Consider the following 26,176-nt stretch of genomic DNA (forward strand, 5'->3'; position numbering starts at 1 on the left):
AAGGTTAGATTGTTTACTTGAGCTCTTTCTTGTTTCCTGAAGTAGGCTTGTATTTCTATGAACTTTCCTGTTAGGACTGCTTTCTCTGTATTCCATAGATTTTGAGTTATTGTGTTTTCATTTTCATTTGTCTCTAGTTATCTTTTGATTTTTTCCTTGATCTCATTAAAACCCATTTAGTGTTTAGTAGCATGTTATTTAGGGTTATATTTTTGTGTATTTTCCAGTTTTTTTCTTGTAGTTGATAATCTAGTTTCATACCATCGTGATCAGAGAAGAAGGTTGATATGATTTCAATCTTCTTAAATTGATTGAGTCTTGTTTTGTGTCCTAACATGTGATCTATCCTGGAAAATGTTCCATGTGCACTTGAGAAGAATGTCTGTTTTGCTGCTTTGGGGCAAGGTGCTCTGAAAATATCTATTAAATCCATCTGTTCTAGTGTGTCTTTTGAGCCCATCGTTTGCTTGTTGATTCTTTGCCTGGAAGATCTGTCCATTGGTATGAATGGGGTGTTAAGGTCTCCTACTATGAGTGTATTACTATTGATTGCTCTTTTGATGTCAGTCAATAACTACTTCGTGTATGTAGGTGCTCCTATATTGGGTGCGTATATGTTTACTAGGGTTATGTCCTCTTGATTTATCAAATTCTTTATTATTATGCAATGCCCTTTTTTTTAAGTCTCTTATTATACCCTTTATTTTAAAGTCTATTTTATCTGGTATAAGTATTGATACCCCGGCTTTTTTTATTTCATCTCTGTTTGCCTGAAATATCTTTTTCCATCTCTTTACTTTCAGTCTGTGAGTGTCATTTGATCTGAAGTGGGTCTCTTGTAGACAGCATATTCATGAGTCTTGTTTTCTTATCCATTTGGTTACCCTATGTCTTTTGATTGGAGTATTTAATCCATTTACATTTAAAGTGATTACTGATAGGTACATTGCTACTGCCATTTTATTATTCATATTTCTTTTGTACATTTTCTTCTTTGTACCTTCTCTTTTTACAGAAGACCCTTTAACATTTCTTGTAATACTGGCTTGTTGGTGATAAATTCCTTAAGTTTTTTTCCTGTCTGGGAAGCTCTTTATCTCATCTTCCATTTTAATTGAAAGCCAAGCCGAGTAGAGTAACCGTGGTTGTAGATTCTTGTTTCTCATAACTTTGAATATTTCTTGTCATTCGCTTCTGGCTTGCAAAGTTTCCATTGAAAAGTCAGCAGTCATTCATATGAGGTTACCCTTGTAAGTAACTAGCTTCCTTTCTCTTGCTGATTTTAAAATTCTCTCTTTGTCTTTGACCTTTGGGTTTTAAATAGGTTGTGTCTTTTTGTAGATCTGTTTGAATTCCCCTTGTTTGAGACTCTTTGTCCTTCCTGAACTTGTAAGTCTAATTCCTTTACCAAGTTAGGGAATTTTTCTGTCATTATTTCTTCAAATACTCAATCCCTTTCTTTCTCTCTTCCTCTTTAGGTACTCTTATTATTCAGATATTTTTATGCTTCACTTTGTCCCAGAGGTCTCTTAAACTATCTTCATTTTTTAAAATTATTTTTTCTTTTTGTTTTTCTGATTGGGTGTATATGATTGCATGTATTTGGCTACTTTGTCTCCCAATTCACCGATTTGATCTGCTTCATCCAATCTACTGTTGAAACTTTCTAATGTATTCTTCATTTCAGTTACTATATTTCTCATTTATTTTTTATGGTTTCTACGTCCTTTTTAATGCTTACTATCTCTCTGTTGAGATTCTCATTGTGCTCATCTTTTCTTTCCATAAGTTCATTGAACATCCTTATAACCATTATTTTGAACTTTGTCTCTGGTGGTTGCTTGCCTCCATTTTATTTAGCTTATTTTCTGGAGTTTTCTCCTGTTGTTTTATTTGTGGCATGTTTCTTTGTTTTCTCTCTTTATTAGCCTCTCTGTGTCCATTTCTATGTGTCAGGAATATTTGTTTCATCTCTCAGCCTTGGCCAGATGGCTTAATGTAGAAGGAGTCCTGTGTGGCCCAGTAGTGCACTCTCCCTGATCCCTTATGCTGGGAGCTCTGGACATGACCTCTGATTGGGTTGTGTGTGATCTTCTGTTTTTGCCAAGGCTTTATTGTTGTTAGTAGATCAGTGGGTGGGATTAACACTCAGGCTGACTAAATGTGGGAATTAGCTGCACCTACAGGATAAGAGTATTTGTGTGGAGGCTGACCCCACTGAGTGGGATTTGCCCTATCGGGCTTGTGTACTTGTTGCAAATTCCCTTTATGTGTACCATATGCGACTAATCAGGAGTTGCTCCATTATGGTCTAGTGCCAGTCTCCAGATGCGTTGGTTTTGTGGCCTCTTTGGAGAAGGTCCTCCATAGGCCAAGGACAGCTATTGCTTTTGATTACTTAGGGCTGCATTGTGAGAACTATTAAGGGATCCGCTGATGGTCGTTGCCTATGCTTGATTTATAGGTAAGTGAAAGAGACAATGTTGTAGACAGTGGTCAGCTATCCCTTGTCTCTGACCAAGGGCAGTTTAGCAGAGGGAACAGTGCTCTTTGAGGCCTGACACTGCCTGTCAATTGCCTGTAAGTCTCTGAAACTGGATGAGCCTCTGGGTGACATGTGTGTTGGGTGGCATGGGGACTCTGGGAATCTCCTGGGTCTATTGAGAAAATTTCCCCCTGCTTCTGCAGTGTCAGTTTATGTACCCATACTGTCTCTGTGGCTCACTGTACAAGTTTCCACTCATTGCTAGGTCAACTGCTTCCCATCCTGGGCCTAAACGTGCTACCCCAGGGCAGAGACAGCTGCCTATCAATGTGCAGCAGGCATTTTGTGTATTAGATGGGGCAGGAGCTCAGGGATTCAAGGGCTGTCAGACCAATAAAGACTGCTGCAATCCAGTCAAGAGATATTGCAGCTCTTTCAGGCAGCAGTGGTCTGTCCACAAATGTTTTCCTCGAAATTCACTTACTACGCTAGTCAAGGACTATTGCCTATGCTGACTACACAACAACAGAGCCAAACAGGGTATGAGAGGCTGCCCATCAATGGGCTGCAGGCATTTTGTGGCTTGGGTGAAGGGTGATCTCAGAGAGACAAGGGCTGTCTGCCCAATAAAGCCTCAGTTTTGTTTCAACTTCTGTGCCTGGGCGTTTCTGCTGTAGTCACAGACCAGCTGCCATCTGTGGTGGTCCCAGATATCCCTGCCCTCCCTGGACACAATATTCTAACTCTTACACACAGAAGTGGTCTGCTTGCAATAGATTTCTGTGCAGTGCCTGTCTTGTGGCAGCCAAAGATTTTTACCTGTGCGGATTGGGAGATCAACGGGAGGGGAGGGGCAGGGCTGTGACAGTTCACTGTCAATGGGCCACCTGGGGCAATTTGTGGGTAGGTTGGTTTGGGGTCCCAGAGAGACAATGGCAGTCAGATCAATACAGTCTCAGTCTTGCTGCAACTTTGGTAACTGTTTGTGAGTTCTTGCATAAGTTCTAGTACACAGCAAGATCAGCTGTTGTCTGGGACTAGCCCACAGTACCCCAAAGTTTATGTTAGCAGCATAACCGTATCTTGGAAATGCGGCTCCCAGTGCTGGTCACTGGCTGGGAATGGAAATGTGGCTCACAGAGCTGGCTGCTCTTGCTGGGATTGGTAACATGGCTCACAGCGCTGGTCGCCTGCTGGTAATATTTGGTTCTGAATCAGAGCAGGGCTTGGCAGCCATCTTGCAACAAATGCCCTGGGCAATCTGCAGGTTGGGTGTGGTGGGGCCTCAGAGAGACAATGGCAGTCAAATCAATACAGCCTCAGTCATGCTGCAAATTTGGTAACTGTTGTGAGTTCCTGCAGAAGTCCCAGATCACAGAAAGACCAGGTGCTGTCTATTACTGGCCTGCAGGTCCCCAATATCCACTGAAGTTTGTGTTGGCAGCAATGATCTGCCTGACCCTATCTCAGAAATACAGCTCACAGTGCTGGTCGCCTGGCTGGGAATGTTCACCCTGAATCAGAGCAGGGCTTGGCAGCCATCCAGCAACAAATTCCCCAAGCAATCTGCAGGTTGGATGGGGTGGGCTGATCCCCTCTGAGAGGGCTTCCTAATCACTCTGTGGGAGAGGTCTTCACATTCAAGCTGGCAAGGTCTGTAGATTTCCCCATAGGGGGGCCATACTAAGACACAATTTTGGCTTCCCTTATAGCCCTGTCCTGGCTCCAGGTAATGCAGACTTTCTCAGAATGAATCCCATGTGAGACTCTAACCCACTGCCTGTGTCCCCCGCAGGTCAGAAAGCCTGTGCATGGGCCCTTCAAAGGGACGTCTAAGAATTCAGTCTCCTTTTGTCTCACTCAGATAGTTGTAACCTCCTCTGGTTTATACAGTCAGAGTTATTGGAATCTCCTCTTCCCTGGGCTGGAGAGCCCTCGGATGAGACTAAGACCCACCTCACTCCTTCAGGAGAGCCTCTGCAGCCTCACTCTCCCTCCTGGTGATCCTCCATCACCTATGGTTGCGGGTCTGCCATAATTCATGACTTTGCCCCACTTACCGGATTCAATGTGGCTCCTTTATATTATCAGATGCAGGGGTTATTATCAGCTAGACATCAGGTGATTATTCAAGTTGATTATTTTATAATGTATTTGTAATTTCAATGTGGACCTGGGAGGAGATGAACCCTGCTTTTACCTAGTCTGCCATCTTCCAAGAGTCCCCTGTCCAGGTATTATTCTTGTAGCTCACTAAAACTCTTTAAGATGTTTATTCTGAATTTCTGGTCTAACATATCATAAATTTCCATTTCTTAAGTCAGTTATTGGCTCTTTAGTATTTTTCTTTGGTGACAGCATACTCACCTGTTTTTTTTTCATAATCTTTGATTTCTTACAGTGGTACCTGAACATTTGAGTAAATAGGCTTCTCTTCCAGACTTTACAGTTTTGCTTTGACAGACAGTACTTTATCAATCACTCATTTGGGGTTTTTTGAAAATGTCATTTGGAAATATTCTTTGCTATTGGAGTCTATTTTTGAGCAAGACCTCTGCCTGACCTCCTAGGCCAGAAGGGAGAGTGACACTGGCTGTGAATAGTTAGATAAGATTGCTGGTTTGGTCCTCTGCTCAAGTGATGCAGTAGAATGGGCTCTGAGGTGGCCTTGGTTCCCTGGTCAGGCTTCCTATAAATTTGGACTTGTTGCTTTACTTAGCAATTGGTGAGGCTATGAATGATCTTCCCAGCCAGGTTAGAGCAGCAGAATAAGCCCTAAGGCCTGCACTGCTAGATCTTGGAGATCCGAATCAGGCAAGATTGTGCACTGAATTCCCAGGCCAGATGGGGCCATTAGTGTTGTTCTGCAAATGAGGAAAGCCACCAGTGGTACTCTCTGTTCAAATGCCACTGTAAGCAGAACTATAAGATGGGCCACATAGATTCCCATGTGCTTTGGTTAGGTTTCCTGGACAGGCATGCTGAAGGCTGTATTCAGAAATAGGCAGGACTACAAGTTAGTTTTCCTACCATGGCAGAGTAAGAAAACTGGCTCCAAGCCTGGCAAGATTCTTTCTTTGTTAACTTGACTCAAGCTAACCTGTACTCCCAAGTTCCTTGGTCAAACAGGGCACCATCTTTGCTCTGAAAATTATCAACTTTACCTATCACACTTCTCTTGATTATCACTGGGCTACATAGGTTTATAGATGTTTTGGCCACATTTCTGATCTTTGGAGCCAATATCTATACTTAGCAGTAGGAAAGACTGTAAATTAGCTCACCTGCCTGGTTGAAGTGATAAAACCAGCTTCAAGCTTAGCATGGCTATTTTCTTGTGGGCTTGACTCAATCTGGACTTTGCCCCAAGTTTCATGGCCAAATATGACCACTGGCTTTACTTTGCAAATGATTATCTCTGCCTACCTTATTCTCAACTTATGCATTGCTTGGGAATGCTGCTTTTAAGTGTTCTGACCAAGATTTCTGGTTCAGAAAAAGCTAGGTGCCAACTCAACAGTGGGCAGTACTATGACCCAGCTTGCCTACCTCAGTGAAAGCAAACCAGGCTCCAGGGCCAATAAGGCTCTTTATTTGAGAACCTAAGTTAGGCAGACCTGTGATTCCTTACATTCCCTGATTAGACTACACCACTATCTTGGCTCTGCATATTAGCAGAGCCACTGGTTGGGACTACTTCTTGGGCTCTGCAGGTGAGAACTCAGTTTGCTAAGATTTGAGTACTTGGTTGTTGCAAGCCCCTCTCTCCATTTCACTGTTACAATTAATTTCCTGGTCAAGCCTTGTATATTCCCAAACTTCAATCTCTATTATATAGGACCAGAGTTGGAACTCCAAAGAAGTACCCCACAATTCTGGGGAACCTGGACGCCCACCCCAAGTAAAATTTTCCACGGGAGAAATCACAAGAGACTCCTCTCAGTGTTGTTCTGTGCTGGCCCAAGGGCTGGGGACAATGCAGTTAGCATGTAGCAGTTTCTCTTACCCTTCTAATGCAGTTTGATTTGGTCTCTGTGACACAGGGCATGCTTTAGTATCACTCATGTGTTATATAATTTTTTTCAGTGATGTCTTCTCCATGAATAGTTGTTAGTTCTTTTTGTGATGGGGAGCAAAGTTAGCAATGACCTATGTCACTATCTTGGTGAAATCACTTAAATTTTACAGTTTAAATGGGTAAATTATATAATATGTCATTTTTAACTCAGTAAACCTGTTATATAACAAAATCTACAAATTTTCAAAGGCTGAAACATTTTGCATAGAAGGAGCAAGGAAGGAGGTATTAGAAGATATATTGAAACTAAAGAAGGTGAAATAAAGGAAGCATGGGTCATCAAGTGGCAGATGGCTGAGACTATTTGAGGGCATTTAAGCAGGATCATTCTTTATTGATTTTGAATGGAAAACATATGGAGATGAGAATGAAGTTGTTATAACTGGCAACCAAAGATAAAAAAAATCTATACATAAAATTCACTTTAGAGATAGTCTTCTGTGTAGGTCTAGAAAGTAAGTGTGAGTGAGGCATAAAAACTAGAGAATAAATAGAGGGAAATATACGGATGTGTCACCGTACAAATGACTGAGGGGGAAGAAAAGGAGTGGAAAAGAGTTAACTAGGTAAAAACAGGGACTGAAGAAATAGTTGGAAAGTGAGAGAAAGTGGTAAGGTTAGGAGGGTACACTGTGATATGGAAATGCTATTACATTGTCTTTAGTTGTCCAGGCACCAACAAGATCTTTGCTGGTCTTTCATATTTCTTCATTAACACAGCTTATAACAAACCCAGTGCTTTCTTTTGGTGTTAGTCATTGAGATCTAATTGACTCATTTACCATAAGAGTTTGGGGATGTTAAGTTATTCCTCTCTCAAGATCTTTCCATTTTAAAGATAAATCTAAGGAAAATATAGTGTTTAACAGTAAGATATTAATGATGAAATTTAGGCATCTGATTGGAAAGTTTCACTTTTCTTGTTCTAAGAAGTAGAAGGGAATATTTTCATCATATTACATAGGCAACAGATTACTTCTTTATAAGCATAAATAGAAAGGACAGGAGGCTAAATGATCTCTAGTGTCTCTTAATATGCTTCACGACAAATAGTTTTTTGTTCTTAAGAATTTTTTTTAAGTTACCAAGAGAGTGATTTAATATTCTTGCTGGAACTTTCTTTAAATCTTTACCTTCTAAAAATTTGTTTTTAATTCTAAAGCCTAGCATAGTTACATAGAGAAGATGAGTACTGAGCTTTGCTTTATAAAGTATACCTTTAAGTTTAGGATAATCCAGTCTATTTTTATTAAATTTATGAAACTAAAAGGAACTTTATAAGACGCTAGTGAGATAATTATAATTCATTATATAACTTCATACCTGTGTAAATTAGGGCACTTCACTGAGCTTTATTAATTCTTTCTACAAGTATTTATTGAGTACTATCTGGTGTCGAATCTAGTGCTAAGAACTTCCATTTCCTCACATGGAACATGAGAATAGTAATATTCTACTTTACAGGGTTTTTTGGTAGGAGTATACATAAAATATATAGCACAGTGCTTGATATAAAGCTATTTAAAAATAATTTATTGTTTTAAAAATTAAAAGCCACCTAAAATAAAGAAGGAAATGGGAATAAGTTTGAAGAGTCTCAGAGAAATATTTTCATGATATTAGAATCCAGACTGTACTCAAGATTCAAGTTAAATCTGCTTTAAAACAATAGCAATGAGGCAAGGTATCGGCAGGAAAAAAAATGGCATATGTGACAGAGGCTCATCAAAGTTGTGACAGGAACAAGGAGTAAACAGCAAGGAAAAATCACCCGGGATCGAGATGAACAAGTCACACAACTAGGGAGAAACCTAAAAAATCAGGCTGCAATGGAAAAAGGTAAACCAGGACAAGGATGCAAGTCTGCCCAGTCGTGAGCAGCTAAGTGAGATGGATCCTGCGGTAGCTGGCAGCTGCAGATGCCTGTTAAAGGGGCCACGTCCGTAAGCAAACTTTAGCCATACTGGACCTGCTCTCTCTGAGCACAAGTGCGGGTTCACCTGTGCAGGGGGCACCAGGGACTTATAGGGGAAAACTGAGTTATTGGAGTGAGGGCTGAGGCAAGACTCGCTTTGCATAAAAGTGCCAGTGGTATCCATTGTTCCTCTGTTGAGCCCTGCCCACTCCCAGTGTGTGGACACAGTGCCACCATAGCTAAGACATCATGAAACTAGATATCAGAGGTCACTCCACCCAGAGGATTCCCTGAAACTCCACCTCGCTCAATTCTCTGCCCCACACAAGCTACATACAGGTGTGTCCTCGATGAGTTAGGTGCTCTTTGCTGAGCAGTGCCTAGACTCACACTGGTGACAGCTGGCCTTGGTTTCCGGTGTGACCTTTTGAGGCAACTGTAAGCATAGCATCGGTGGATTGTTTGCTGAATCTTAACAGGTGGCCCTGAAGGAGCATAGGCTAGGGCTAAATTTGGGACTGCAGTTGAATCCCTCTCAGGACTGTGCCACTGGACACCTACCACACAAAGCCACACTAATAAGACCAGGAGACTTAAGAGCTTTGCTTTGTATATAGAAACAGACACAAAAAGACAGCCAAAATGGGAAGACAAAAGAGCAGAAACCATATGAGAGAGCAGAACAGAGATCCAAGAAAGTGGAGTCAAGCGATCTAACAGATGCAGAGTTCAAAATACTGGTTATAAAGATGCTCAGTGAACTTATGGGGAGTGTAGATGAATTCAGTGAGAACTTCAACAAAGATAAAAAACATAAAAATTGAAATGGAAATTATAAAAGGTAACAAGTCAGAAACGAAGAACACATTATCTGAGATGAGAAGTATATTAAATGGAACAAAATAGAGTTGAATAATGAAGAGGATCAAATGACCTATATACAGGCTGGGAAAGCCAAAGACACTCAATCATAATAGCAAGAAAAAAGAAGCCAAGACTGTAATAATTTAAGGAGCCTATGCAACACTATTAAAGGTAAAAATATCCATGTCATAGGGGTACCTGAAGGAAAACAAGATGTTGAAGAGCTATTTGAAGAAATAATGATGGAAAACTTTTTTTAACCTGGTGAAGGAAATAGACATACAACCCCAGGAAGCTCAGAGAGTCCCAAAAACTAGGAACCCAAAGAGGCCCACACCAAGACACATCATAATTAAAATGGCAAAGTTTAAATACAAAGAGAGAGTCTTAAAACAGCAAGAGAAAAGCAGTTAGTTACCTACAAGGGAGCACCCATAAGACTGGCAGCTGATTTCTCAAAAGAAACTATGCAGGTCAGAAGGGCTTAACACCAACAATTTGACATGATGAAATCCCAGGATCTACAACCAAGAATACTTTATCCTGCAAAGCCATCAGGATAAAGGACAGATAAAGAGAATCTGAGACAAAAACAAGCTAAAGGAATTTATCAACACCAAGCCCATATTACAGGAAATGTTGAAGGGACTTCTTTAAGAAGAAAAAATATATATCAAAAACGGTAATAAAGAATGGTAATAACTACATTCCTATCAACAAGTACCTCAAATGGAAAAGGATTATATGCTCCATTCAAAAGTTAGAGTGGCTGAATGGATAAGAACATGGGACCCCTACGTATGCTACCTACAAGAGGCTCACTTCTGATTAAGATACACATAGACTAAAATTAAGGGGATGGAAAAAGACATTTCTTTGATGGACCTAGAAGGTCCACTGAATGAAATGAGTCAGATAGAGAAAGACAAATATCAAATGATTTCATGCACATGTGAAATCTAAAGAACAAAATCATCATCATCAACAACAACAAAAGCATAAATAAACTCATAGGTACAGAGAATATTTAGAGAGATACTATATGGGAGAGGTTTAAGGGGACAAAAAAAGGCTGAGGGATTAAGAGATACAAATGGATAGTTGCAGAATAGACATGGAAATGTAGCACGTAGCATGGAGATGGTTATGATGTAATAAATATGTAATGGGGAAGAAGGATACTAGATTTAGTGAGGTGATTGCTATACAACTGAAGCCGGTATATTATTGTATGCCAACTATGAAAAAAAATCATTGAAATGTACAATGTAAATACAAGCAACTAATTATCTATATTTCAATAAAACAGGGAGAAAAGAAAGAAAAAACAGCAATGACACCAAAAGTTGCTCACATTTGCTCATTGCTTTACCAGGCACTTTTCAATTCTCTCATCTTATCTTTATAATAATTCTAGGTGGACAGAAAGACAGAGTACTAGCCACATTTTACAGATAATAAAACTGAGTACTAGAGAGAGGAAGCAGCTTTTCTAAGCTCTCCTAGCAAGAATAGTGGCAGAATGAGGGCTCTGACCAGTGATGAGCTGGAATCTGGCTTGTACTAGCTCTCAAGATTCAATTGTATGCTTCTCTTTCCAACTCCACATTCAATTATGTCATATTTGTGGTTTGAAATCATCCATGGTGAGAGAATATCACAGAAATTGGTGGGTGTTTTAAATTCAGCCTTTGTGGGGAGGGGGCTAGTTGTTAAACATTAACCAGCATAGCACTGGCTCCTTTTGGTGCCTTTAGCAAATAGTTGTCAAGATGGCTTCATGAAGCTGATGTCAGTAATCTTGATCATAAACTGATAGTTTAACTCTGATCTGAGGATTATTTTAGCATGATGAAAATATTTGTATCACACCCAACATAAATTATTTTATACTTACCTAAACCCAATGCAGTAGTTAAAACAAGTAAATTCTTGGGCCCAAAAAAGTTTGTAGACTTTCTCAGTCATAAATCAACATGACAAAACTAAGAAAAGAACCACAATGCATCTCTGAGATCCCACATTGGCTATTTAATGACAGAGTAACATTAATTAGAGGATAGGCTACCATTGATTAGGGATTGAAAAAAGATATAAATTTCTTTCTCTCTCACATAATACTCCAGGGATATGGGACCAGTCTGTAGGGAAATAATTCAGCTGTGGGAAGTAATATAGAGACCTAAGTTTCCTCTTTATTATTGTTCTATCATCCCTTAGGATGCAGGGGTCGTCTTTATTCACATGGTTACAGCTGGCTCGCCAGTATTTTTGCATATAAATCTGAAAGAAAGGGAAAGAACAGAAGTCAAGGACCAGCAATTTCTTTTTAATAAATGACCATAAAGTTACATGACATCACTCCACCCATATCCAAATGTCCAGAATATAGTCACAGTGCTGCACCTAGCTTCAAGGGAAGCTGGAAAATGATTTTTAGCCGGGTGTTATGTGCTCAGCTTACTAAAAGCAAGAAGGGTAGACTGTACCCTGGTGCCTTCATCACCCTCTCAGATGCCTGGTTCCATGGGCCAGGTAGTATACTAATACCTTTACCTTTTTTTTTTTTGGTCCAGGACACTGAAAGAGATTATGCAACTGTGCTGAACTGGAATGCGATCAAGAGTCAGAAGCGCCTGGAAATTCACTCCTGGCCACATGGGATCATGGCTTTAGGGTAAGTACAGTATTTAGGAATATAAAGTCAGGGGATAGATGCACATATATGATTCTAATCCAGTGTCAGTAAAAGATATGTTACCTAAGTGGTGATGTCTCCCTCTCACAGGTCCTCAGGATATGGGTGTACCTTTTCACCTTAGTAATGAGAGACATCATACCAGATACTCTCCAGAAGCCACATAACTTCTAGCCATTATATCCAAAGCACTCACCTTTTAAAATTATTCTAATAGCATTTGAAACTGCTCAGAAGGTAAATTAACCAAGGTTAAAATTTGAATTAATGAGTATTGAGAGAAGATACTTCAAGACTGTTTATATCAATCATTTATTCATATATTTAACTCTTACTATGTGCCAGAAACTGAGGATGCACAAAAAAATAAGACACAATCTCTGTGTTTAAGGAATTTAAACTATGGATTGTATTCTAGTCTTTTCTACTGCTCTGTAAATGTTTTTCATTGTTTTCCCAGGCTTGCAGAGGGTCTGTTTCCACATCCAGAATATGGGTTCTCTAAATGAATGGGTTATACTATGTATTTTCCTGACCTCCAATTATAGCTTCTCTAAAATAAAGGGTGCTCAATCAGAGGCTGGCTCCCAGTACTTTTTTAGGCATGCGACACACATTGATTCATTGATTTATTCATTCACTTATTTAGCAAATATTTATTGAACACATATTTTATGGTAGGTACTGTTGTAGTGCTGGGAACACATCTGGAAAAAGAGGAGCAGAAAAGAGTATCACATGAGATAAGATCTTTGAGGTATGGAAGGACAAGATTATTAGGCTTTATGAAATTAAGATTTTACTCTGAGTGAGATGAGCAGTCATTGGAGAGTTTAGAACCATGAGGTGCCATGATATGTCTTATATTTTAAAAGGATCACTCTGTCCTGGCCACTGTGAACAATGCTGCCATCTTTTCAAATATAGGATTTTGGGTCTTTGTGGTAAGTACCCAGTAGAGAGATTGCTGGATCACATAGTGGATCAATTCTTAGTTTCTTGAGAAACTCCATACTGTCTTCCATAGTGGCTGCACCAATTTGCATTCCCACTAGCAGCGTATGAGGGCTACTATTTCTTCGCATCCTCTCCAGCATTTGCTATTACTTGTCCTGTTGATTATAGTTATTCTAATAGCTGTGAGATGGTATCTCATTGTGGATTTGATTTGCATTTCCCTAATAGCTAGCGATGTTGAGTATCTTTTCAAATATTTGTTGACCATTTGTATATCCTCTAGGGAGAAGTGTCTGTTCAGGTCCTCTGCTCACTTTTTGATTGGAATGTTTGTTTGTTTGTTTTTGTTGTTGTTGTTATTGAGATGTATGAGTTCCTTGTATATTTTGGATATTAGGCCCTTATCGGAGGTGTTGTTTGCAAATATATTTTCCCATTCTGATGGTTCTCCCTTTATCTAGCTGAGGTTTCTTTTCCTGTGCAGAAGCTTTTTTGTTTGATGTAGTCCCATTCCCTTGTCTTTGAGGTCAAATTCATAAAATCCTCTTTAAGTCTGAGTTCCTTGAGTTTAGTTCCTATGTCTTCATCTATGCATTTTATTGTTTAAGGTCTTATATTCAGTTCCTTAATTTATCTGAGTTCATTTTGGTGTGTGGTGATAGACAACAGTCTAGTTTCATTCTTTTGCAGGTGGCTTTCCAGTTTTCCCAGCACCATTTATTGAAGAGGTTTTCCTTTCTCCACTGTTATGTTTTTGGCTTTTTTAGGTCGAAAAGTGCTGCCCATATAAATATGGGTTTACTTCTGGATTATGGACTCTTAATTCTGTTCCACTGGTCCATGTATCTGTTTTTCTACCAATACCATGCCATGATTATTGTTGCTTTGTAGTATAATTGGAAGTTGAGCAGAGTGACAGCTCCAGCCTCATTCTTTTTACGCAAAATGGGTTTGGCAATTCAGGGCCTTTTGTGTTTCCATACAGATCTGATGATTTTTTTGTTCTATTTCTTTAAAAAATGCTGATGGGATTTTGAAGGGGATTGCATTAAATCTGTATAATGCTTTAGGTAATATGGTCATTTTGTTTATGATGATTCTTCCAATCCAAAAACACAAAATATCTTTCCGTTTTTTTTATTTTCTTTGATGTCTCTTAATAGGGTCTTGTAGTTTTCATTATATAGGTCCTTCACATGTTTTGTTAAATTTATTCCTAGGTGTTTTATTCTTTTTGTTGCAATTGCAAAAGGAATTATTTTTTTTTCCACTTCTTTTTGGACACCTTATTATTAGAGCATAGGAACGCTATGGATTTTTGAACATTGATTTTGTGTCCAGAAACTTTACTGTATTTGCTCATGTTTCTAGTAGTGTTTTTGTGGAGTCTTCAGTGTTTTCTATATAGAGAATCATGTCATCTACAAATAGTGACAGTTTGACTTCTTCATTTCCTATTTGGATGCCTTTTATATCTTTCTCTTATCTGATTGCACTCACTAGGACCTCCAATGTTATCATGAATAAGAGTGGCAATAGTGGACAGCTTTGCCTTGTTCCTAATCTTAGAGGGAAGGTTTTTAGTTTTTCACCATTAAATATAATGTTGGCTGAAGGTTTGTCATATATTGTCTTTATTATGTTAAGGTACATTCCTTCTACACCAATTTTGTTAAGAGTTTTGATCATAAATGGATGCTATATCTTGTTGAAGGCCTTTCCTGCATCTATCGATATTATCATATTCTTATTTTTTCATTTGTTTGTGTGGTGTATCACATTATCGATTTGCATATGTTGAATCATCCCTGTGCGTCTTGGATGAAGCCCACTCGATTGTGGTGTATAATTTTTTTTATATGTTGCTGTATTCAGTTCACCAGCAAGTTATTTATTATTACTTTTTATCTGTGTTCATGAGAGTTATTAGTTTAAAGGTTTGTGGGTGTGTGTTACCTTTACCAGGTTTTGGTATCAGAGTAATATTGGCCTCATAAAATGAGTTGTGAAGTATTGCCTGCTCTTCGATCTTTTGGAAGAGTTTGAGGAGAATAAGTATTAAAATATCTTTGAATGTTTGGTAGAATTCACTGGTGAAGCCATCTGGTCTTGGACTTTTACTTCTTGGTAGGTTTTCATGATTGTTTCAATTCCCATACTACTGATCTGTCTATTTAGACTTTCCAATTCTTGATTCAGTCTAGGAAGTTTGTATTGTTCTAAGTACTGCTCTATTTCTTCTTAGTTATTAAATTTGGTGTTATATACTTTTTCATAGTATTCTTATATGATCCTTTATATTTTTTCGGTGTCTGTCATAATTTTTTCTTTTTTTTCTGCCATTTTGATTTAGTGTTCTTCTCCATCCTCTATATAGGCATTTCGATCCTCTTTTTTATTCACTCTGTTTATCCAATTTAATATACTTTCACCTCAGATAATATGTTCTTCATTTCCAACTGGTTTCCTTTTATAATTTTCATTTCCATTTTTGTGTTTTTTTTTTATCTCTTTGTTAAAGTCCTCATGGGATTCCTCTATACTTCTCCTAAGTTCATTGAGCATCTTTATTAAAAACCAGTGTTTCGAACTCTGCCTGTTAGATTTGTTGATGCCTTTATTCCTGGATCTCTGTTTTGTTCTCATATATGGTTTCTGCTTCTTTGTCTTCCCATGTTGGTTACCTTTCTGTGTTTGTTTCTATGTACTAAGCAAAGCTCCTAAGTCTCCCAATCTTATTAGTGTGGATTTGTGAAGTAGATATCCAGTGGCACAGTCTTGAGAAGGGTTCAGCTGCAGGCCAAATTGAGCCCCAGCCGAGGCCCCTTTGGGGCCACCTGTTAAAATTCAGCAAGCAATTCACAGATGCTCTGCTTATAGTTGCCTCAAAAGCCGTACCAGGAACTGAGGCCAGGTTCCTCCAATGTGAGTCTCATCAAGAAGCACCTGACTCCCTGAGGATATACCTGGGTGGCTTGCATGGGGCTGCAAGTTGGGAGAGGTGGGGTTTCAGTGTATCCTCTGAGCAAGCAACCTCCGTTATCCAGTTTGATGATGTCATGACTATGGCAGCACTGTGTCAGGTATGCAGGTAGTGGGAAGAGATCAATAGGGAACAATGGATACTGCTGGCACCTCTGTACCGAGCGAATGTCATCTAGGCTCTCACTCCAGCAATGTCTCCTTATAAGTCCCTGGTGCCCCCTGCACACAGCCAAATCAGCACTGGTGCTCAGAGTGAGAAGGTCTGTCACCGCGAAAATCCGCTCACAGACATGGCCCCTTTAAGGTGAGTCTGCCACTGCCGCTGCTGCGACCTCCATCTCACTCAGCTGCTGAAGACCTGGCAGCCCCACATCCTAGCCCCATTGTACCTTCTGCCATTGTAGGGTGAGTTCTTGGATTTCTCCCTAGTTGTATGGCTTGTTCCTTACAATTTTTCCTTGCTGCTGCTCCTTGTTTAAGTCACAGCTTTGATTTGGTCCCCAGAGGGAAGAACAGAACCTCTATTATCCATGCCATTTTTTTTCTCTCTCTCCAGTTCACTACTCTTATTTAGGATTTTTGCATCTGTGTTCATGAAAGATATTGCTCTGTAGTTTTCTTTTTTGTGTGTTACCTTTACTAGGTTTTGGTTTCAGGGTAATATTGGACTCATAAAATGAGTTGGGAAGTATTACCTTCAATTTTTTGGAAGAGTTTGAGGAGAATAGATATTAAATCTTCTTTAAATGTTTGGTAGAATTCACTGGTGAAGCCATCTGGTCCTTGACTTTTACTTTTTGGTAAGTTTTTGATGATTGTTTCAATTTCCATATTTCTTATTGATCTATTTAGATTTTTCAGTTCTTCTTGATTCATTCTAGGAAGGTTGTATATTTCTAAGAACTTTTCCATTTCTTCTAGGTTACTGAAATTGGTGTTATATATTTTTCATAGTATTCTTGTTTGATCTTTTGTATTTCTTCAATATCTGTCATAAATTTCCCTCTTTTATTTTGTTTATTTGTGTCCTTTCTCTTTTTTCTTTAGTGAGTCCAGCCAGGGATTTGTTAATTTTATTAAACTTCTCAAAGAACCAGCTTTTTGTTACGTTTATTTTTGCTAGGGTTTTTTATTCTCATTTTCATTTATTTCTGCTCTAATTTTGAATATTTCTTTCTTCCTATTGATTTTAAGCTTCATTTGCTCTTCTTATAGTTTTTTTAAGATAGAGTGCTAGGTTTTTTATTTGGGCTTGTTCTTATGTTTGGAGATAGTCTTGTAATGATATAAACTTTCCTCTTATGATTGCTTTTGCCATGTCCCAAAGTTTTGGCATGTTGGGCTATCGCTGTCATCCATTTCTGTGTATCTCTTGGTCTCTCTTTTTATTTCTTTTCTGACCTAGTCATTATTTAGTAGCACGTTGTTTAATCATCATATCTTTGTGGTTCTTCCCACTTTCTTTTCACAGTTGATCTCCAGCTTTGAGGCATTATGATCAGAGAATATGGTTGATATGATTTCAAACCTCATATCTGTTGAGGCTTTCTCTGTGTCCCAGTATGTGGTCAATCCTTGAGAATGTTCCATGTGCACTAGAGAAGAATGTATAAACAGCTGTTTTGAAAGGCTCTGTCAATGTCAATTATGTCCAATTGTTCTAAGGTGTCCTTTAAAGATGTTATTTCCTTATTGATTTTCTGTTTGGATGATCCGTCTATATTCAACAGTGAGTTATTTAGGTCCCTTACTATGATGATGCATTGGACTCTTTCTCCCTTTGGTTCTGTTAGTAATTGCTTTATATATTTCATGGTTCTCTGGGAGCACAGATATTAATAATGCTATGTCTTCTTGATGTATGATTCCCTTTATCATTATGAAGTGTCCCTCAGTATCTTTTTTTACTTTTTTTTTATTTTGACGTCTATTTTGTCTGATACTAGTACTACTCCCACTTTTCTCTGAATGTCATTTGCTTGAAATATCATTTTCCACCCTTTACTTTGATTCTGTAAGTGTCTTTGGAACTGAGATATGTGTCATGGAGGCAGCATATGGTCGGTTTTTGTTTTCTGATTCAGTCTTCAACTCTGAGACTTTTGATTGGGAGTTCAATCCATTTACGATTAGAGCAATCATTAAAATATGAGGTTTTTCTATAGCCATTTTATCTTTTGCTTTCTGGTAGCTTGGTGTTTCCAATGTTTTTTGTCCTTGTGTTTCTCTGTTTTTGTTTGTTTGTTTTTTGTGTGTGTTTTGTTTTTTCAAATTGGTTGGGTTTTGGGGATCGTTCCAATGTTTGATTAAATATACACAGTAGTCTATTTTCTTCTGCATGTACCTTATCTTCATTCCTTTTTTTGAATTTGTATTTTTGATTCCTCCCCTTTTTTTGTTATTATTGTCTCAAATTTTCCCTATATATGCTGAATGTCACTCTTATCTTGCAATAGCAATTCTCTTCTTACTGTTTAACCTTATAATACCCTTTCTTGCTAAAAGTTGTACAATGCTTTTTTCTGCCTGCTAGTCACCTTAATCACAGTTATGTATTTTCTTGTCACTTTATTTCAGGTGGGTTGAACCCTTTAATTTTTCCTATAATGCAGGCCTCATAGTGGAGAATTCCCTCAACTTCTGTATTTCTATAAATGTCTTAATTTCTACTTCATATCTAAAGGAGAGCTTGCTGGATACATTATTCTTGGCTAGTCATTCCTTTCATTTAATAGTTTGAATATTTAGTTCCACTCCTTTCTTGCTTGTAAGATTGTGTTGAGAAACTGAAGATAATCTAATGGGTTTTCCTTTATAGGTTAGTGTTCTTTTTCCTGGCTGCTTTGAGAATTCTTTGTCATTAATTTTTGATAATTTTAATATAATGTGTCATGGAGAATTCTTTTCTGGGTTGAGATAATTGAGTATTCTGTTAGCTTCTTGGATTCAAAGTTCCAGCTCATTCTTTAGATTTTGGATATTCTTGTCAGCTATTTATCTGAGTATGCTCTCTGATCACTTCTCTTCTTCTTCTGTAATACCCATCATTCTTATGTTGCCTTTCCTGATGCCATCAGCTAGTTCTTGTTAATCTTTTCATCATTTTTTAGTCTAGGTCTCTCTCTTCTTCTTTCTGAATCATTTCTAAAATTCTGTTTTTGGTATCACTGATCCTTTCCTCCATTTGGTCAATTCTATTGCCTAAGCTTGCTATTTTATTCTTCATCTCTTTTAGTATGTTCTTCATCTCCAGAAGTTCTATTTGGTTCTTTCTTTGGATTTCAATCTCTTTTCTAAAAAACACTCATTCTGTTGGTATTGTTTTTTCCCCTAAACTCCTGTAACTATTGTCCTGAGTTATTTTTGATCTCATTGGGATTTTTTCAGAAGTACAATCCTGAATTCTCTGTCTTTTAGTTTGTATATTTCTTTGTCTTTAACCTTATTTTCTAGAGATATTTTTCTTTCTCTTTCTGAGCTGCCTTGTCACTTTGGTTGTTCATGGTGTTTGATGGACTCTTTCTTTGCCTGTGCATTAATGGGAGTGTATTCTGCTTTTTCCGCCCCCAAAAAAATTATCTAAAAGTCTCTCTTTAGCCTGCTGCTAAGAAGGTGTTTTTCTTTTAATTTCCAATAGGTGGCATCCAAGCCTCTTAGATCCCTGCTTTGAGACTCGGTCATGCCTTTTTTTCTTATGAATATTCAATCACAATTGTTACCCTGGGTCTCAGTCCCTGACAGTGTTAGCAACAGTCTCAGTAGCATCTACCCAAATACCCCTGCAGCTCTGTAGTGTTCAGTCTTGGAGGATATGGGGGGCTGGAAAGGGCGCACTTTGGGTTGGAGGATGGGGATTGCTGCTAATCTGTGTCTAACCCTTGTACTTCTCAACCACCACTGCTAAGACCCAGCTGTTGCCTCTCTACCGTTATTCCCCACTCCACTTTCTACCTTGATCCATGGGTTTTGCTGAGCAGAGCTCACAGAACCTTCAGGCAGGGCTGTTTGGGAAACCATCTCGATTTCTTCCCTCCCCTTCTTCCTGCAGAAAGCTCTGGCTGCAAGAGGCAGCTGTTTGTTCCTCCCAGTCTATGCTCCAGACCCCCACAGTTCTGACCTCTGGAAGTTCTTATATGCAGATAACGCACTCAGATGTGCTTGTGTGCAGGTTGGGTGTTATTTGTTGAGTTATTTGTTAGTTTTTGATGTTCAGCTTATTGCTATTTCAAGGGAAGAGATCTGAGGATAACTCTCACTCGGCCAAGCTTCTGACCTCACTCCTCTACACTGCTTTCTTACACCATATACAATAATAAACTCAAAATGGATTAAAATCTTAAAAGACTAAAAACCATAAAACTCTTAGAGAAAAACATAGGGAGAAAACTCTTTGATATTGCTTGTAGTAATATTTTTGTTAATATGTTTCCTTGGGCAAGAAAAACAAAAGCAAAAATAAACAAATGGAACTACATTTGTTTAAATTTTTTGCAAACTGAAAAAAAATAACAACAAAATGAAAAGACAACCTGCTGAATGGTAGAAGATATTTACCAATGATAGGTCTGATAAGAGGTTAATAATATCCAAAATAAGTAAAGACCTTATGCAACTTAACATCTAAAAAATAAAAATTTGATTAAAAATGGGCAGAGGACCTGAATAGACATTTCTCCAAAGCAGACATACACATAGTCAATAGGCATATGAAAAGATGCTCAACATCACTAATCATCAGAAAAATGCAAGTTAAAACCACGAGGAAATATCACCTCATGCATGTCAGAATAGGTATCATCAATAAATCAACAAACAGCAAGTATTGGCAAGGATATGAAGAAAAGGAACCCTTGTGCACTGTTAGTGAGATTGCAAATTGGTGAATTCACTATGGAAAATGATATGGAGGTTCCTCAAGAATTAAAAACAGATAAGGGTAAAGGGATTCAATCATATGGTGACAGAAATATTAAATTTAACTTTGCGTGGTGAATACAGTATACATACAATGAATTATTGAATTGTACATCTAAATCTATATAATTTTATTAATCAATGTCACCCCAATAATTTTTTTCAACTTCCAGTATAATTTATTTTTTTTCCTAGAATCTGGATACGGTTAACTGTAACAAGACAGTGCTCAATACTATTTAATCTCATTTTAGGACCTTTACAATCTCCCTCAGTATTTTTAAATGTGAGAATTCACATTCCAGTAACTAGAAAACTAAAATTTGATATATCAATAAATTTACTTAACGCAACTACACAAAATTTCATTTTTGTCAACACATTGACTTTATTACAGAATTTCGCCTTTGTAAACTAGCTTGCACATAAACTAAGTTATTCTGCATATCTGTTGCAACCCATGCAGTGTTGCACCAACCAACCTCTCCCATAGCTTTTTACTATATAAACAGATGATTCCTCCCCTTAAGTTGAAAAACTCCAAGTTCCTACCCAGAAAAAATAAGTTAACCCAGAATTATAAAATTCTAACATTTCAGCAGATGTAATATCAGAAATAGATTATGGGCGACTCTTTTATGCCTTTTACTAAAGTAATACTGTAGGAAATTACAATGTTGACTAAAATAAAACACAGGTTTCTTATTAAACTTTGTTTTAATTGGGGTCTTAGTCTTCTGTGACAGACTTTTGATCAAGTTGTTTCCATTTAAAAGTACTTATTTTAAAACTAATAAATTAAGAAACTGTCACACACGTGAAAAACCAAATAGTTCACAAAGCATTCTCCTTTCCTTTTGAAGCTTTTACAATGCATTGTAATAATTTACCAGTCTTTTGCTATTAAACTTAAATAGCCAATTGAGACAAACAGTTCTGAGACCATTTTTCCACCACTGATTAAGACTGAGGTAACAGGTATTGAAGATAATATTCATTTAGCCTTATGAGCTTTCTGAGAAGACTTGGTTACATTGCCATCTCCAGTTGCCTTCTTGTCCACTGCTTTGATGACATCCACAGCAACTTTCTGTCTCATGTCATGAACAGCAAAATGGCCCAGAGGAGGATAATTAGAGAAGTGCTCAACACACATGGGCTTGCCAAGAACTATATCAACAATGGCAACATCACCAGATTTCAAAAATATTGGGCCATCTTCCAGTTTTTCCCCAGAATGACAATCTTCTTCCTCAGGTCAGCAAATTTTAAATGATGTGAGCTATGTGAAAATCCAGCACAGGTGCCTATCTGGCACTGATTTTTCCTGGATTATTCAGGGTAATTACCTGAGCCATAAAGCCAGCTGCTTTCACTGGTGGGTTGTTTTTGCTGTCCCCAGCCACATTGCCATGATGAACATCTTTGACAAACACATTCATGTCATTGAAGCCTACATTGTCCTCAGGAAGAGCTTCACTCAAAGAGTCATGGTACATTTCAACAAATTTTACTTCACTTGTAATGTTCACTGGAGTGAAGATGACCACCATTTCAGGTTTGAGAACACCAGTCTCCACCCAACCCACAGAGACAGTACCAATACAAACCAATTTTATAGACTTCCTAGAGTAGCAGATACAAAAGCTTATCATTAGATGAGTTAGTGACAGGATGCAATCCAGAGCTTTAAGCAGCATGGTACCTCTGACATTACTATCTTTGCAGGTGAACTATCTTTATGGGTGACTTTTTATTCCTTGAACTAAGGCATCTTAGTACTTCACTCCAGCATGTTGTCACCATTGAAACCAGAAATTGACACAAATGCTACTGTGTCAGGGTTGTAGCCAATTTTCTTAAAGTAAGTGCTGACTTCCTTAACAATGAATGTCCTTGTATCTCTTCTGGCTATAAGTCAGCTCAGTGGAATCCATCTTGTTAACACCAAACATTACTTGTTTCACACCCAGAAGGGCATGCTCATGGGTCTGTCCATTCTTGGAGCTACCTGCTTCAAATTCACCAACATCAACACCACCAGCAACAACAATCAGGACAGCACAGTCAGCCTGTGATGTGTATGTAATCATGTTTTTTATAAAGTCTCTCTGTCCTAGGGTATCAATGATGGTCACATAATACTTGCTGGTCTCAAATTCCCACAGGGAGATATCAATGCTGATACCACACTCACCTTCAAGTTTCAATTTATCTAAGACCCAGACATACTTGAAAGAGCCCTTCCCCACTTCAGTAACCTCCTTCTCAATTTTTTTGATATTTCTTTTGTCAATCCCACCACATTTGTAGATGACCAGTTGTGGTAGACTTGCCAGAATCTAAATGTCCTTTCCCATTTTGGGCTTAAAATTAGTGGTGGTTTTCACAATGCTATGTTCTAGCAACAAACCTGTTGCAAAAAGGCCACCCCAATATTTTTTTTAAATAGAACTACTGTACAATCCCAATTCTGGTTATTTATCTGAATAAATACAACACACTAATTAAAAAAAATAATATGTATCCCTAAGTTCATTGAAACATTATTTGTAATAGCCAAGATATGGAAACAACCTAAGTGTCCATCGATAGATGTTCAGATAAAGAAGTAGTACATAAATACAATGGAATATTACTCGGCCATTAAAAAAGAATGAAATCTTACCATTTGTCACAACACTGATGAATTTAGAGGGTATTATTTTAAGTTAAATAAGTCAGATAGAGAAAGACAAATGCAATACAATCTCACTTGTATGTGGAATCTAAAGAACAAAATACACATATAAACAGAAACAGACCCATGGATACATAGAGCAAGCTGAACGTTGCCAGATAAGAGGGATGTCTAGGAGGCTGGGTGAAAAATGTGAAGAGTTCAAGAAGTACAAATTGGTAGTTACAAAATAGTCATGGGGATGTAAAGTACAGCATAGGGAATATACTCAATAATATTGTAATAACTATGTATATTGCCAGGTAGGTACTAGACTAATTAGGGGGATCACTTCATAAATTATATAAATATCTAACCACTATGCTGTACACCTAAAACTAATATAAAATAATGTTGAATGTCAACTGTAATTTAAAATTAAAATTAGTAAAATAAATAAATTACAAAACAGAATGACAACAAATAAGTGTTAGCAAGAAAGTAGAGAAAGGGAACCCTTGTGCACTGTTAGTAAAATGTAAATTGGTGCAGCCACTATAGAAAATGGTGTGGAAGTTCCTCTAAAAATTAAAATAGAGCTATCATATGATCCAGCAAATCCACTTCTGAGTATTTATCTAAAGAAAATGAAAACATTAAATTGAAATTATATATACACCCCTATATTTATTATAGCATTGTTTATAATAGTCAATTATGGAACTAGCCTGAGACAACCAATGAAAAGATTAAAAACTCATGACATATATACACAATTAATGGATTGCTCAGCCATCAAAAAAAAACATAAAAAAAGAATTTTGCCATTTATGACTATATAGATGGACCTACTAGGCTAAGTAAAATAAGACAGACTGAGAAATAAAAATACTGTATAATTTATTTTATACGTGGAACTAAAAAGCAAAACAATGAAACCAATGAAACAAAACAGAAATGGACATAAATACATAGAACAAACTGATGGTTACCAGATGGGTGGGGTGTGGAGTGAAAAGAGAAATAAAGAGGATTAAGAGGTATAAACTTTCCATAACAAAATAAATAAATCATGGGAATGTAATGTAAATCATAAGGAATATAGTCAATCATATTTTAACAACTTCATATATTTACAGATAGTTACTAGACTTAATGTAGTGATCATTTTGTAAAGTATTCAAATGCCAAATCACTATGTTGTACACTTAAAACTAATATGCTATTGTATGTTAACTCTACTTCAATAAAAACTTAATTGGCCACAAATGTATGAGTTTCTTAACCAGTGCTATTCTATTCAAATGTATGTCTCTATGCCAGTGCCACACTTTGATTATTTTATTTGTGGTATGTATTGAAATCAAGAAATGTGTATCCTCCAACTTTATTTTACTTTTTCAAGATTATTTTGGCTATTCAGTGCCTTGTAACTCATATGAATTTTAGGATCAGCTTTACATTTTAGTAAAAATTCATTGGGGGTTTTGATGGATATTACATTGAATCTACAGATCACTTTGGGGGCATTGCCATCTAAACAATATTAAGTCTTTCAATCTATGAATACAGGATGTCTTTCCATTTATTAAAGTCTTCTTTAGTTTCTTTCAGCAACATTTGTAGTTTTCAATGTACTAGATTTTTACCACATTGATTTAATTTATTCCTAAATATTTTTTTTTCTTTTGGATGCTATTTTAAATGCAATTTCCTTTGTGTATTTTTTATTGTTAGTATATAGAAATACAACTGAGTGTTTTATTTGCATTTGGCTTGTATCATGCATCTTTTAAATTCATTTGTTAAGTAGTTTTTTGTATGTGGATATCTTAGGATTTTCTCTATAAAATCACAACTTCTGGGAATAATAATAATTTTCATCTTTATTTCCAATTTGCATGTTGTTTATTTTTCTTGCCTAATTGCTCTGGCTGGTAACTCCAACACAATGTTAAATAGAAGTGACAAGAACCATCATTCTTGCCTCATTTCTAGTCTAAGGGTGAAAATTCAAATCTTTCACTATTGAATATGATGATAGCCACAGTTTTTTCGTATATGTTTTTTATCAGGTTGAAGATATTTTCTTCTAATTCTAGCTTGTTAAGTGTTTTTATCATAGAAGTGTGTTGGACTTTGTCATATGTTTTTCATAGGTTATTTAATAGAATATATGATTTTCCTTTTTTTAACCTGTTGATATATCAAATTGATTGATTTTCAGATATTAAACCAGCATCTCATAAAGAGCTAAATTCCACTTAGTCATAGTGTATTTTTTAAACAAATCATTGTATCTGAAGTGCAAAAAAGTTTGTCGAGAATTTTTGTGTCTAGGTTAATGAGAAGATGGTTTATAATTCTGTGCATGTGTGTGTGTGTGTGTGCGCGCACGCGCACGCATACGCGTGTGCACACACACACTAATATTGGTGTCTGTATCAGGACAATACTGACCACAGAAAATAAATTTGTAATTCTTGTTTTTACTTGCCTTTTGAAAAAAATATGTAAAATTGATGTTAATTACTCTTTGAATGCTTGATAAAATTCTCCAGGTGAAACCATTTTGGACTGTAGATTTCATTTTAGAGGGATTTAAATTACAGACATATTTA

At 37.3% G+C, this 26,176-nt stretch overlaps 1 protein-coding gene and 1 pseudogene across 1 annotated transcript in view; one reads left to right on the top strand and one right to left on the bottom strand.

Annotated features, from left to right (window-relative positions):
• Window positions 1-26,176, top strand: part of LOC107498919 (vascular endothelial growth factor receptor kdr-like) — a 303,930-nt gene that overhangs the window by 251,698 nt on the left and 26,056 nt on the right. Inside the window, exon 29 of the mRNA XM_016122603.2 lies at window positions 11,919-12,019. Coding sequence (XP_015978089.2) covers window positions 11,919-12,019 — 101 coding nt within the window. The remainder of the gene's footprint in view (window positions 1-11,918; window positions 12,020-26,176) is intronic.
• Window positions 21,891-23,004, bottom strand: LOC107498915 (annotated as a pseudogene).

Source organism: Rousettus aegyptiacus, unplaced genomic scaffold, assembly GCF_014176215.1.
Source record: "Rousettus aegyptiacus isolate mRouAeg1 unplaced genomic scaffold, mRouAeg1.p scaffold_m13_p_9, whole genome shotgun sequence".
Taxonomy (NCBI): Eukaryota; Metazoa; Chordata; class Mammalia; order Chiroptera; family Pteropodidae; genus Rousettus; species Rousettus aegyptiacus.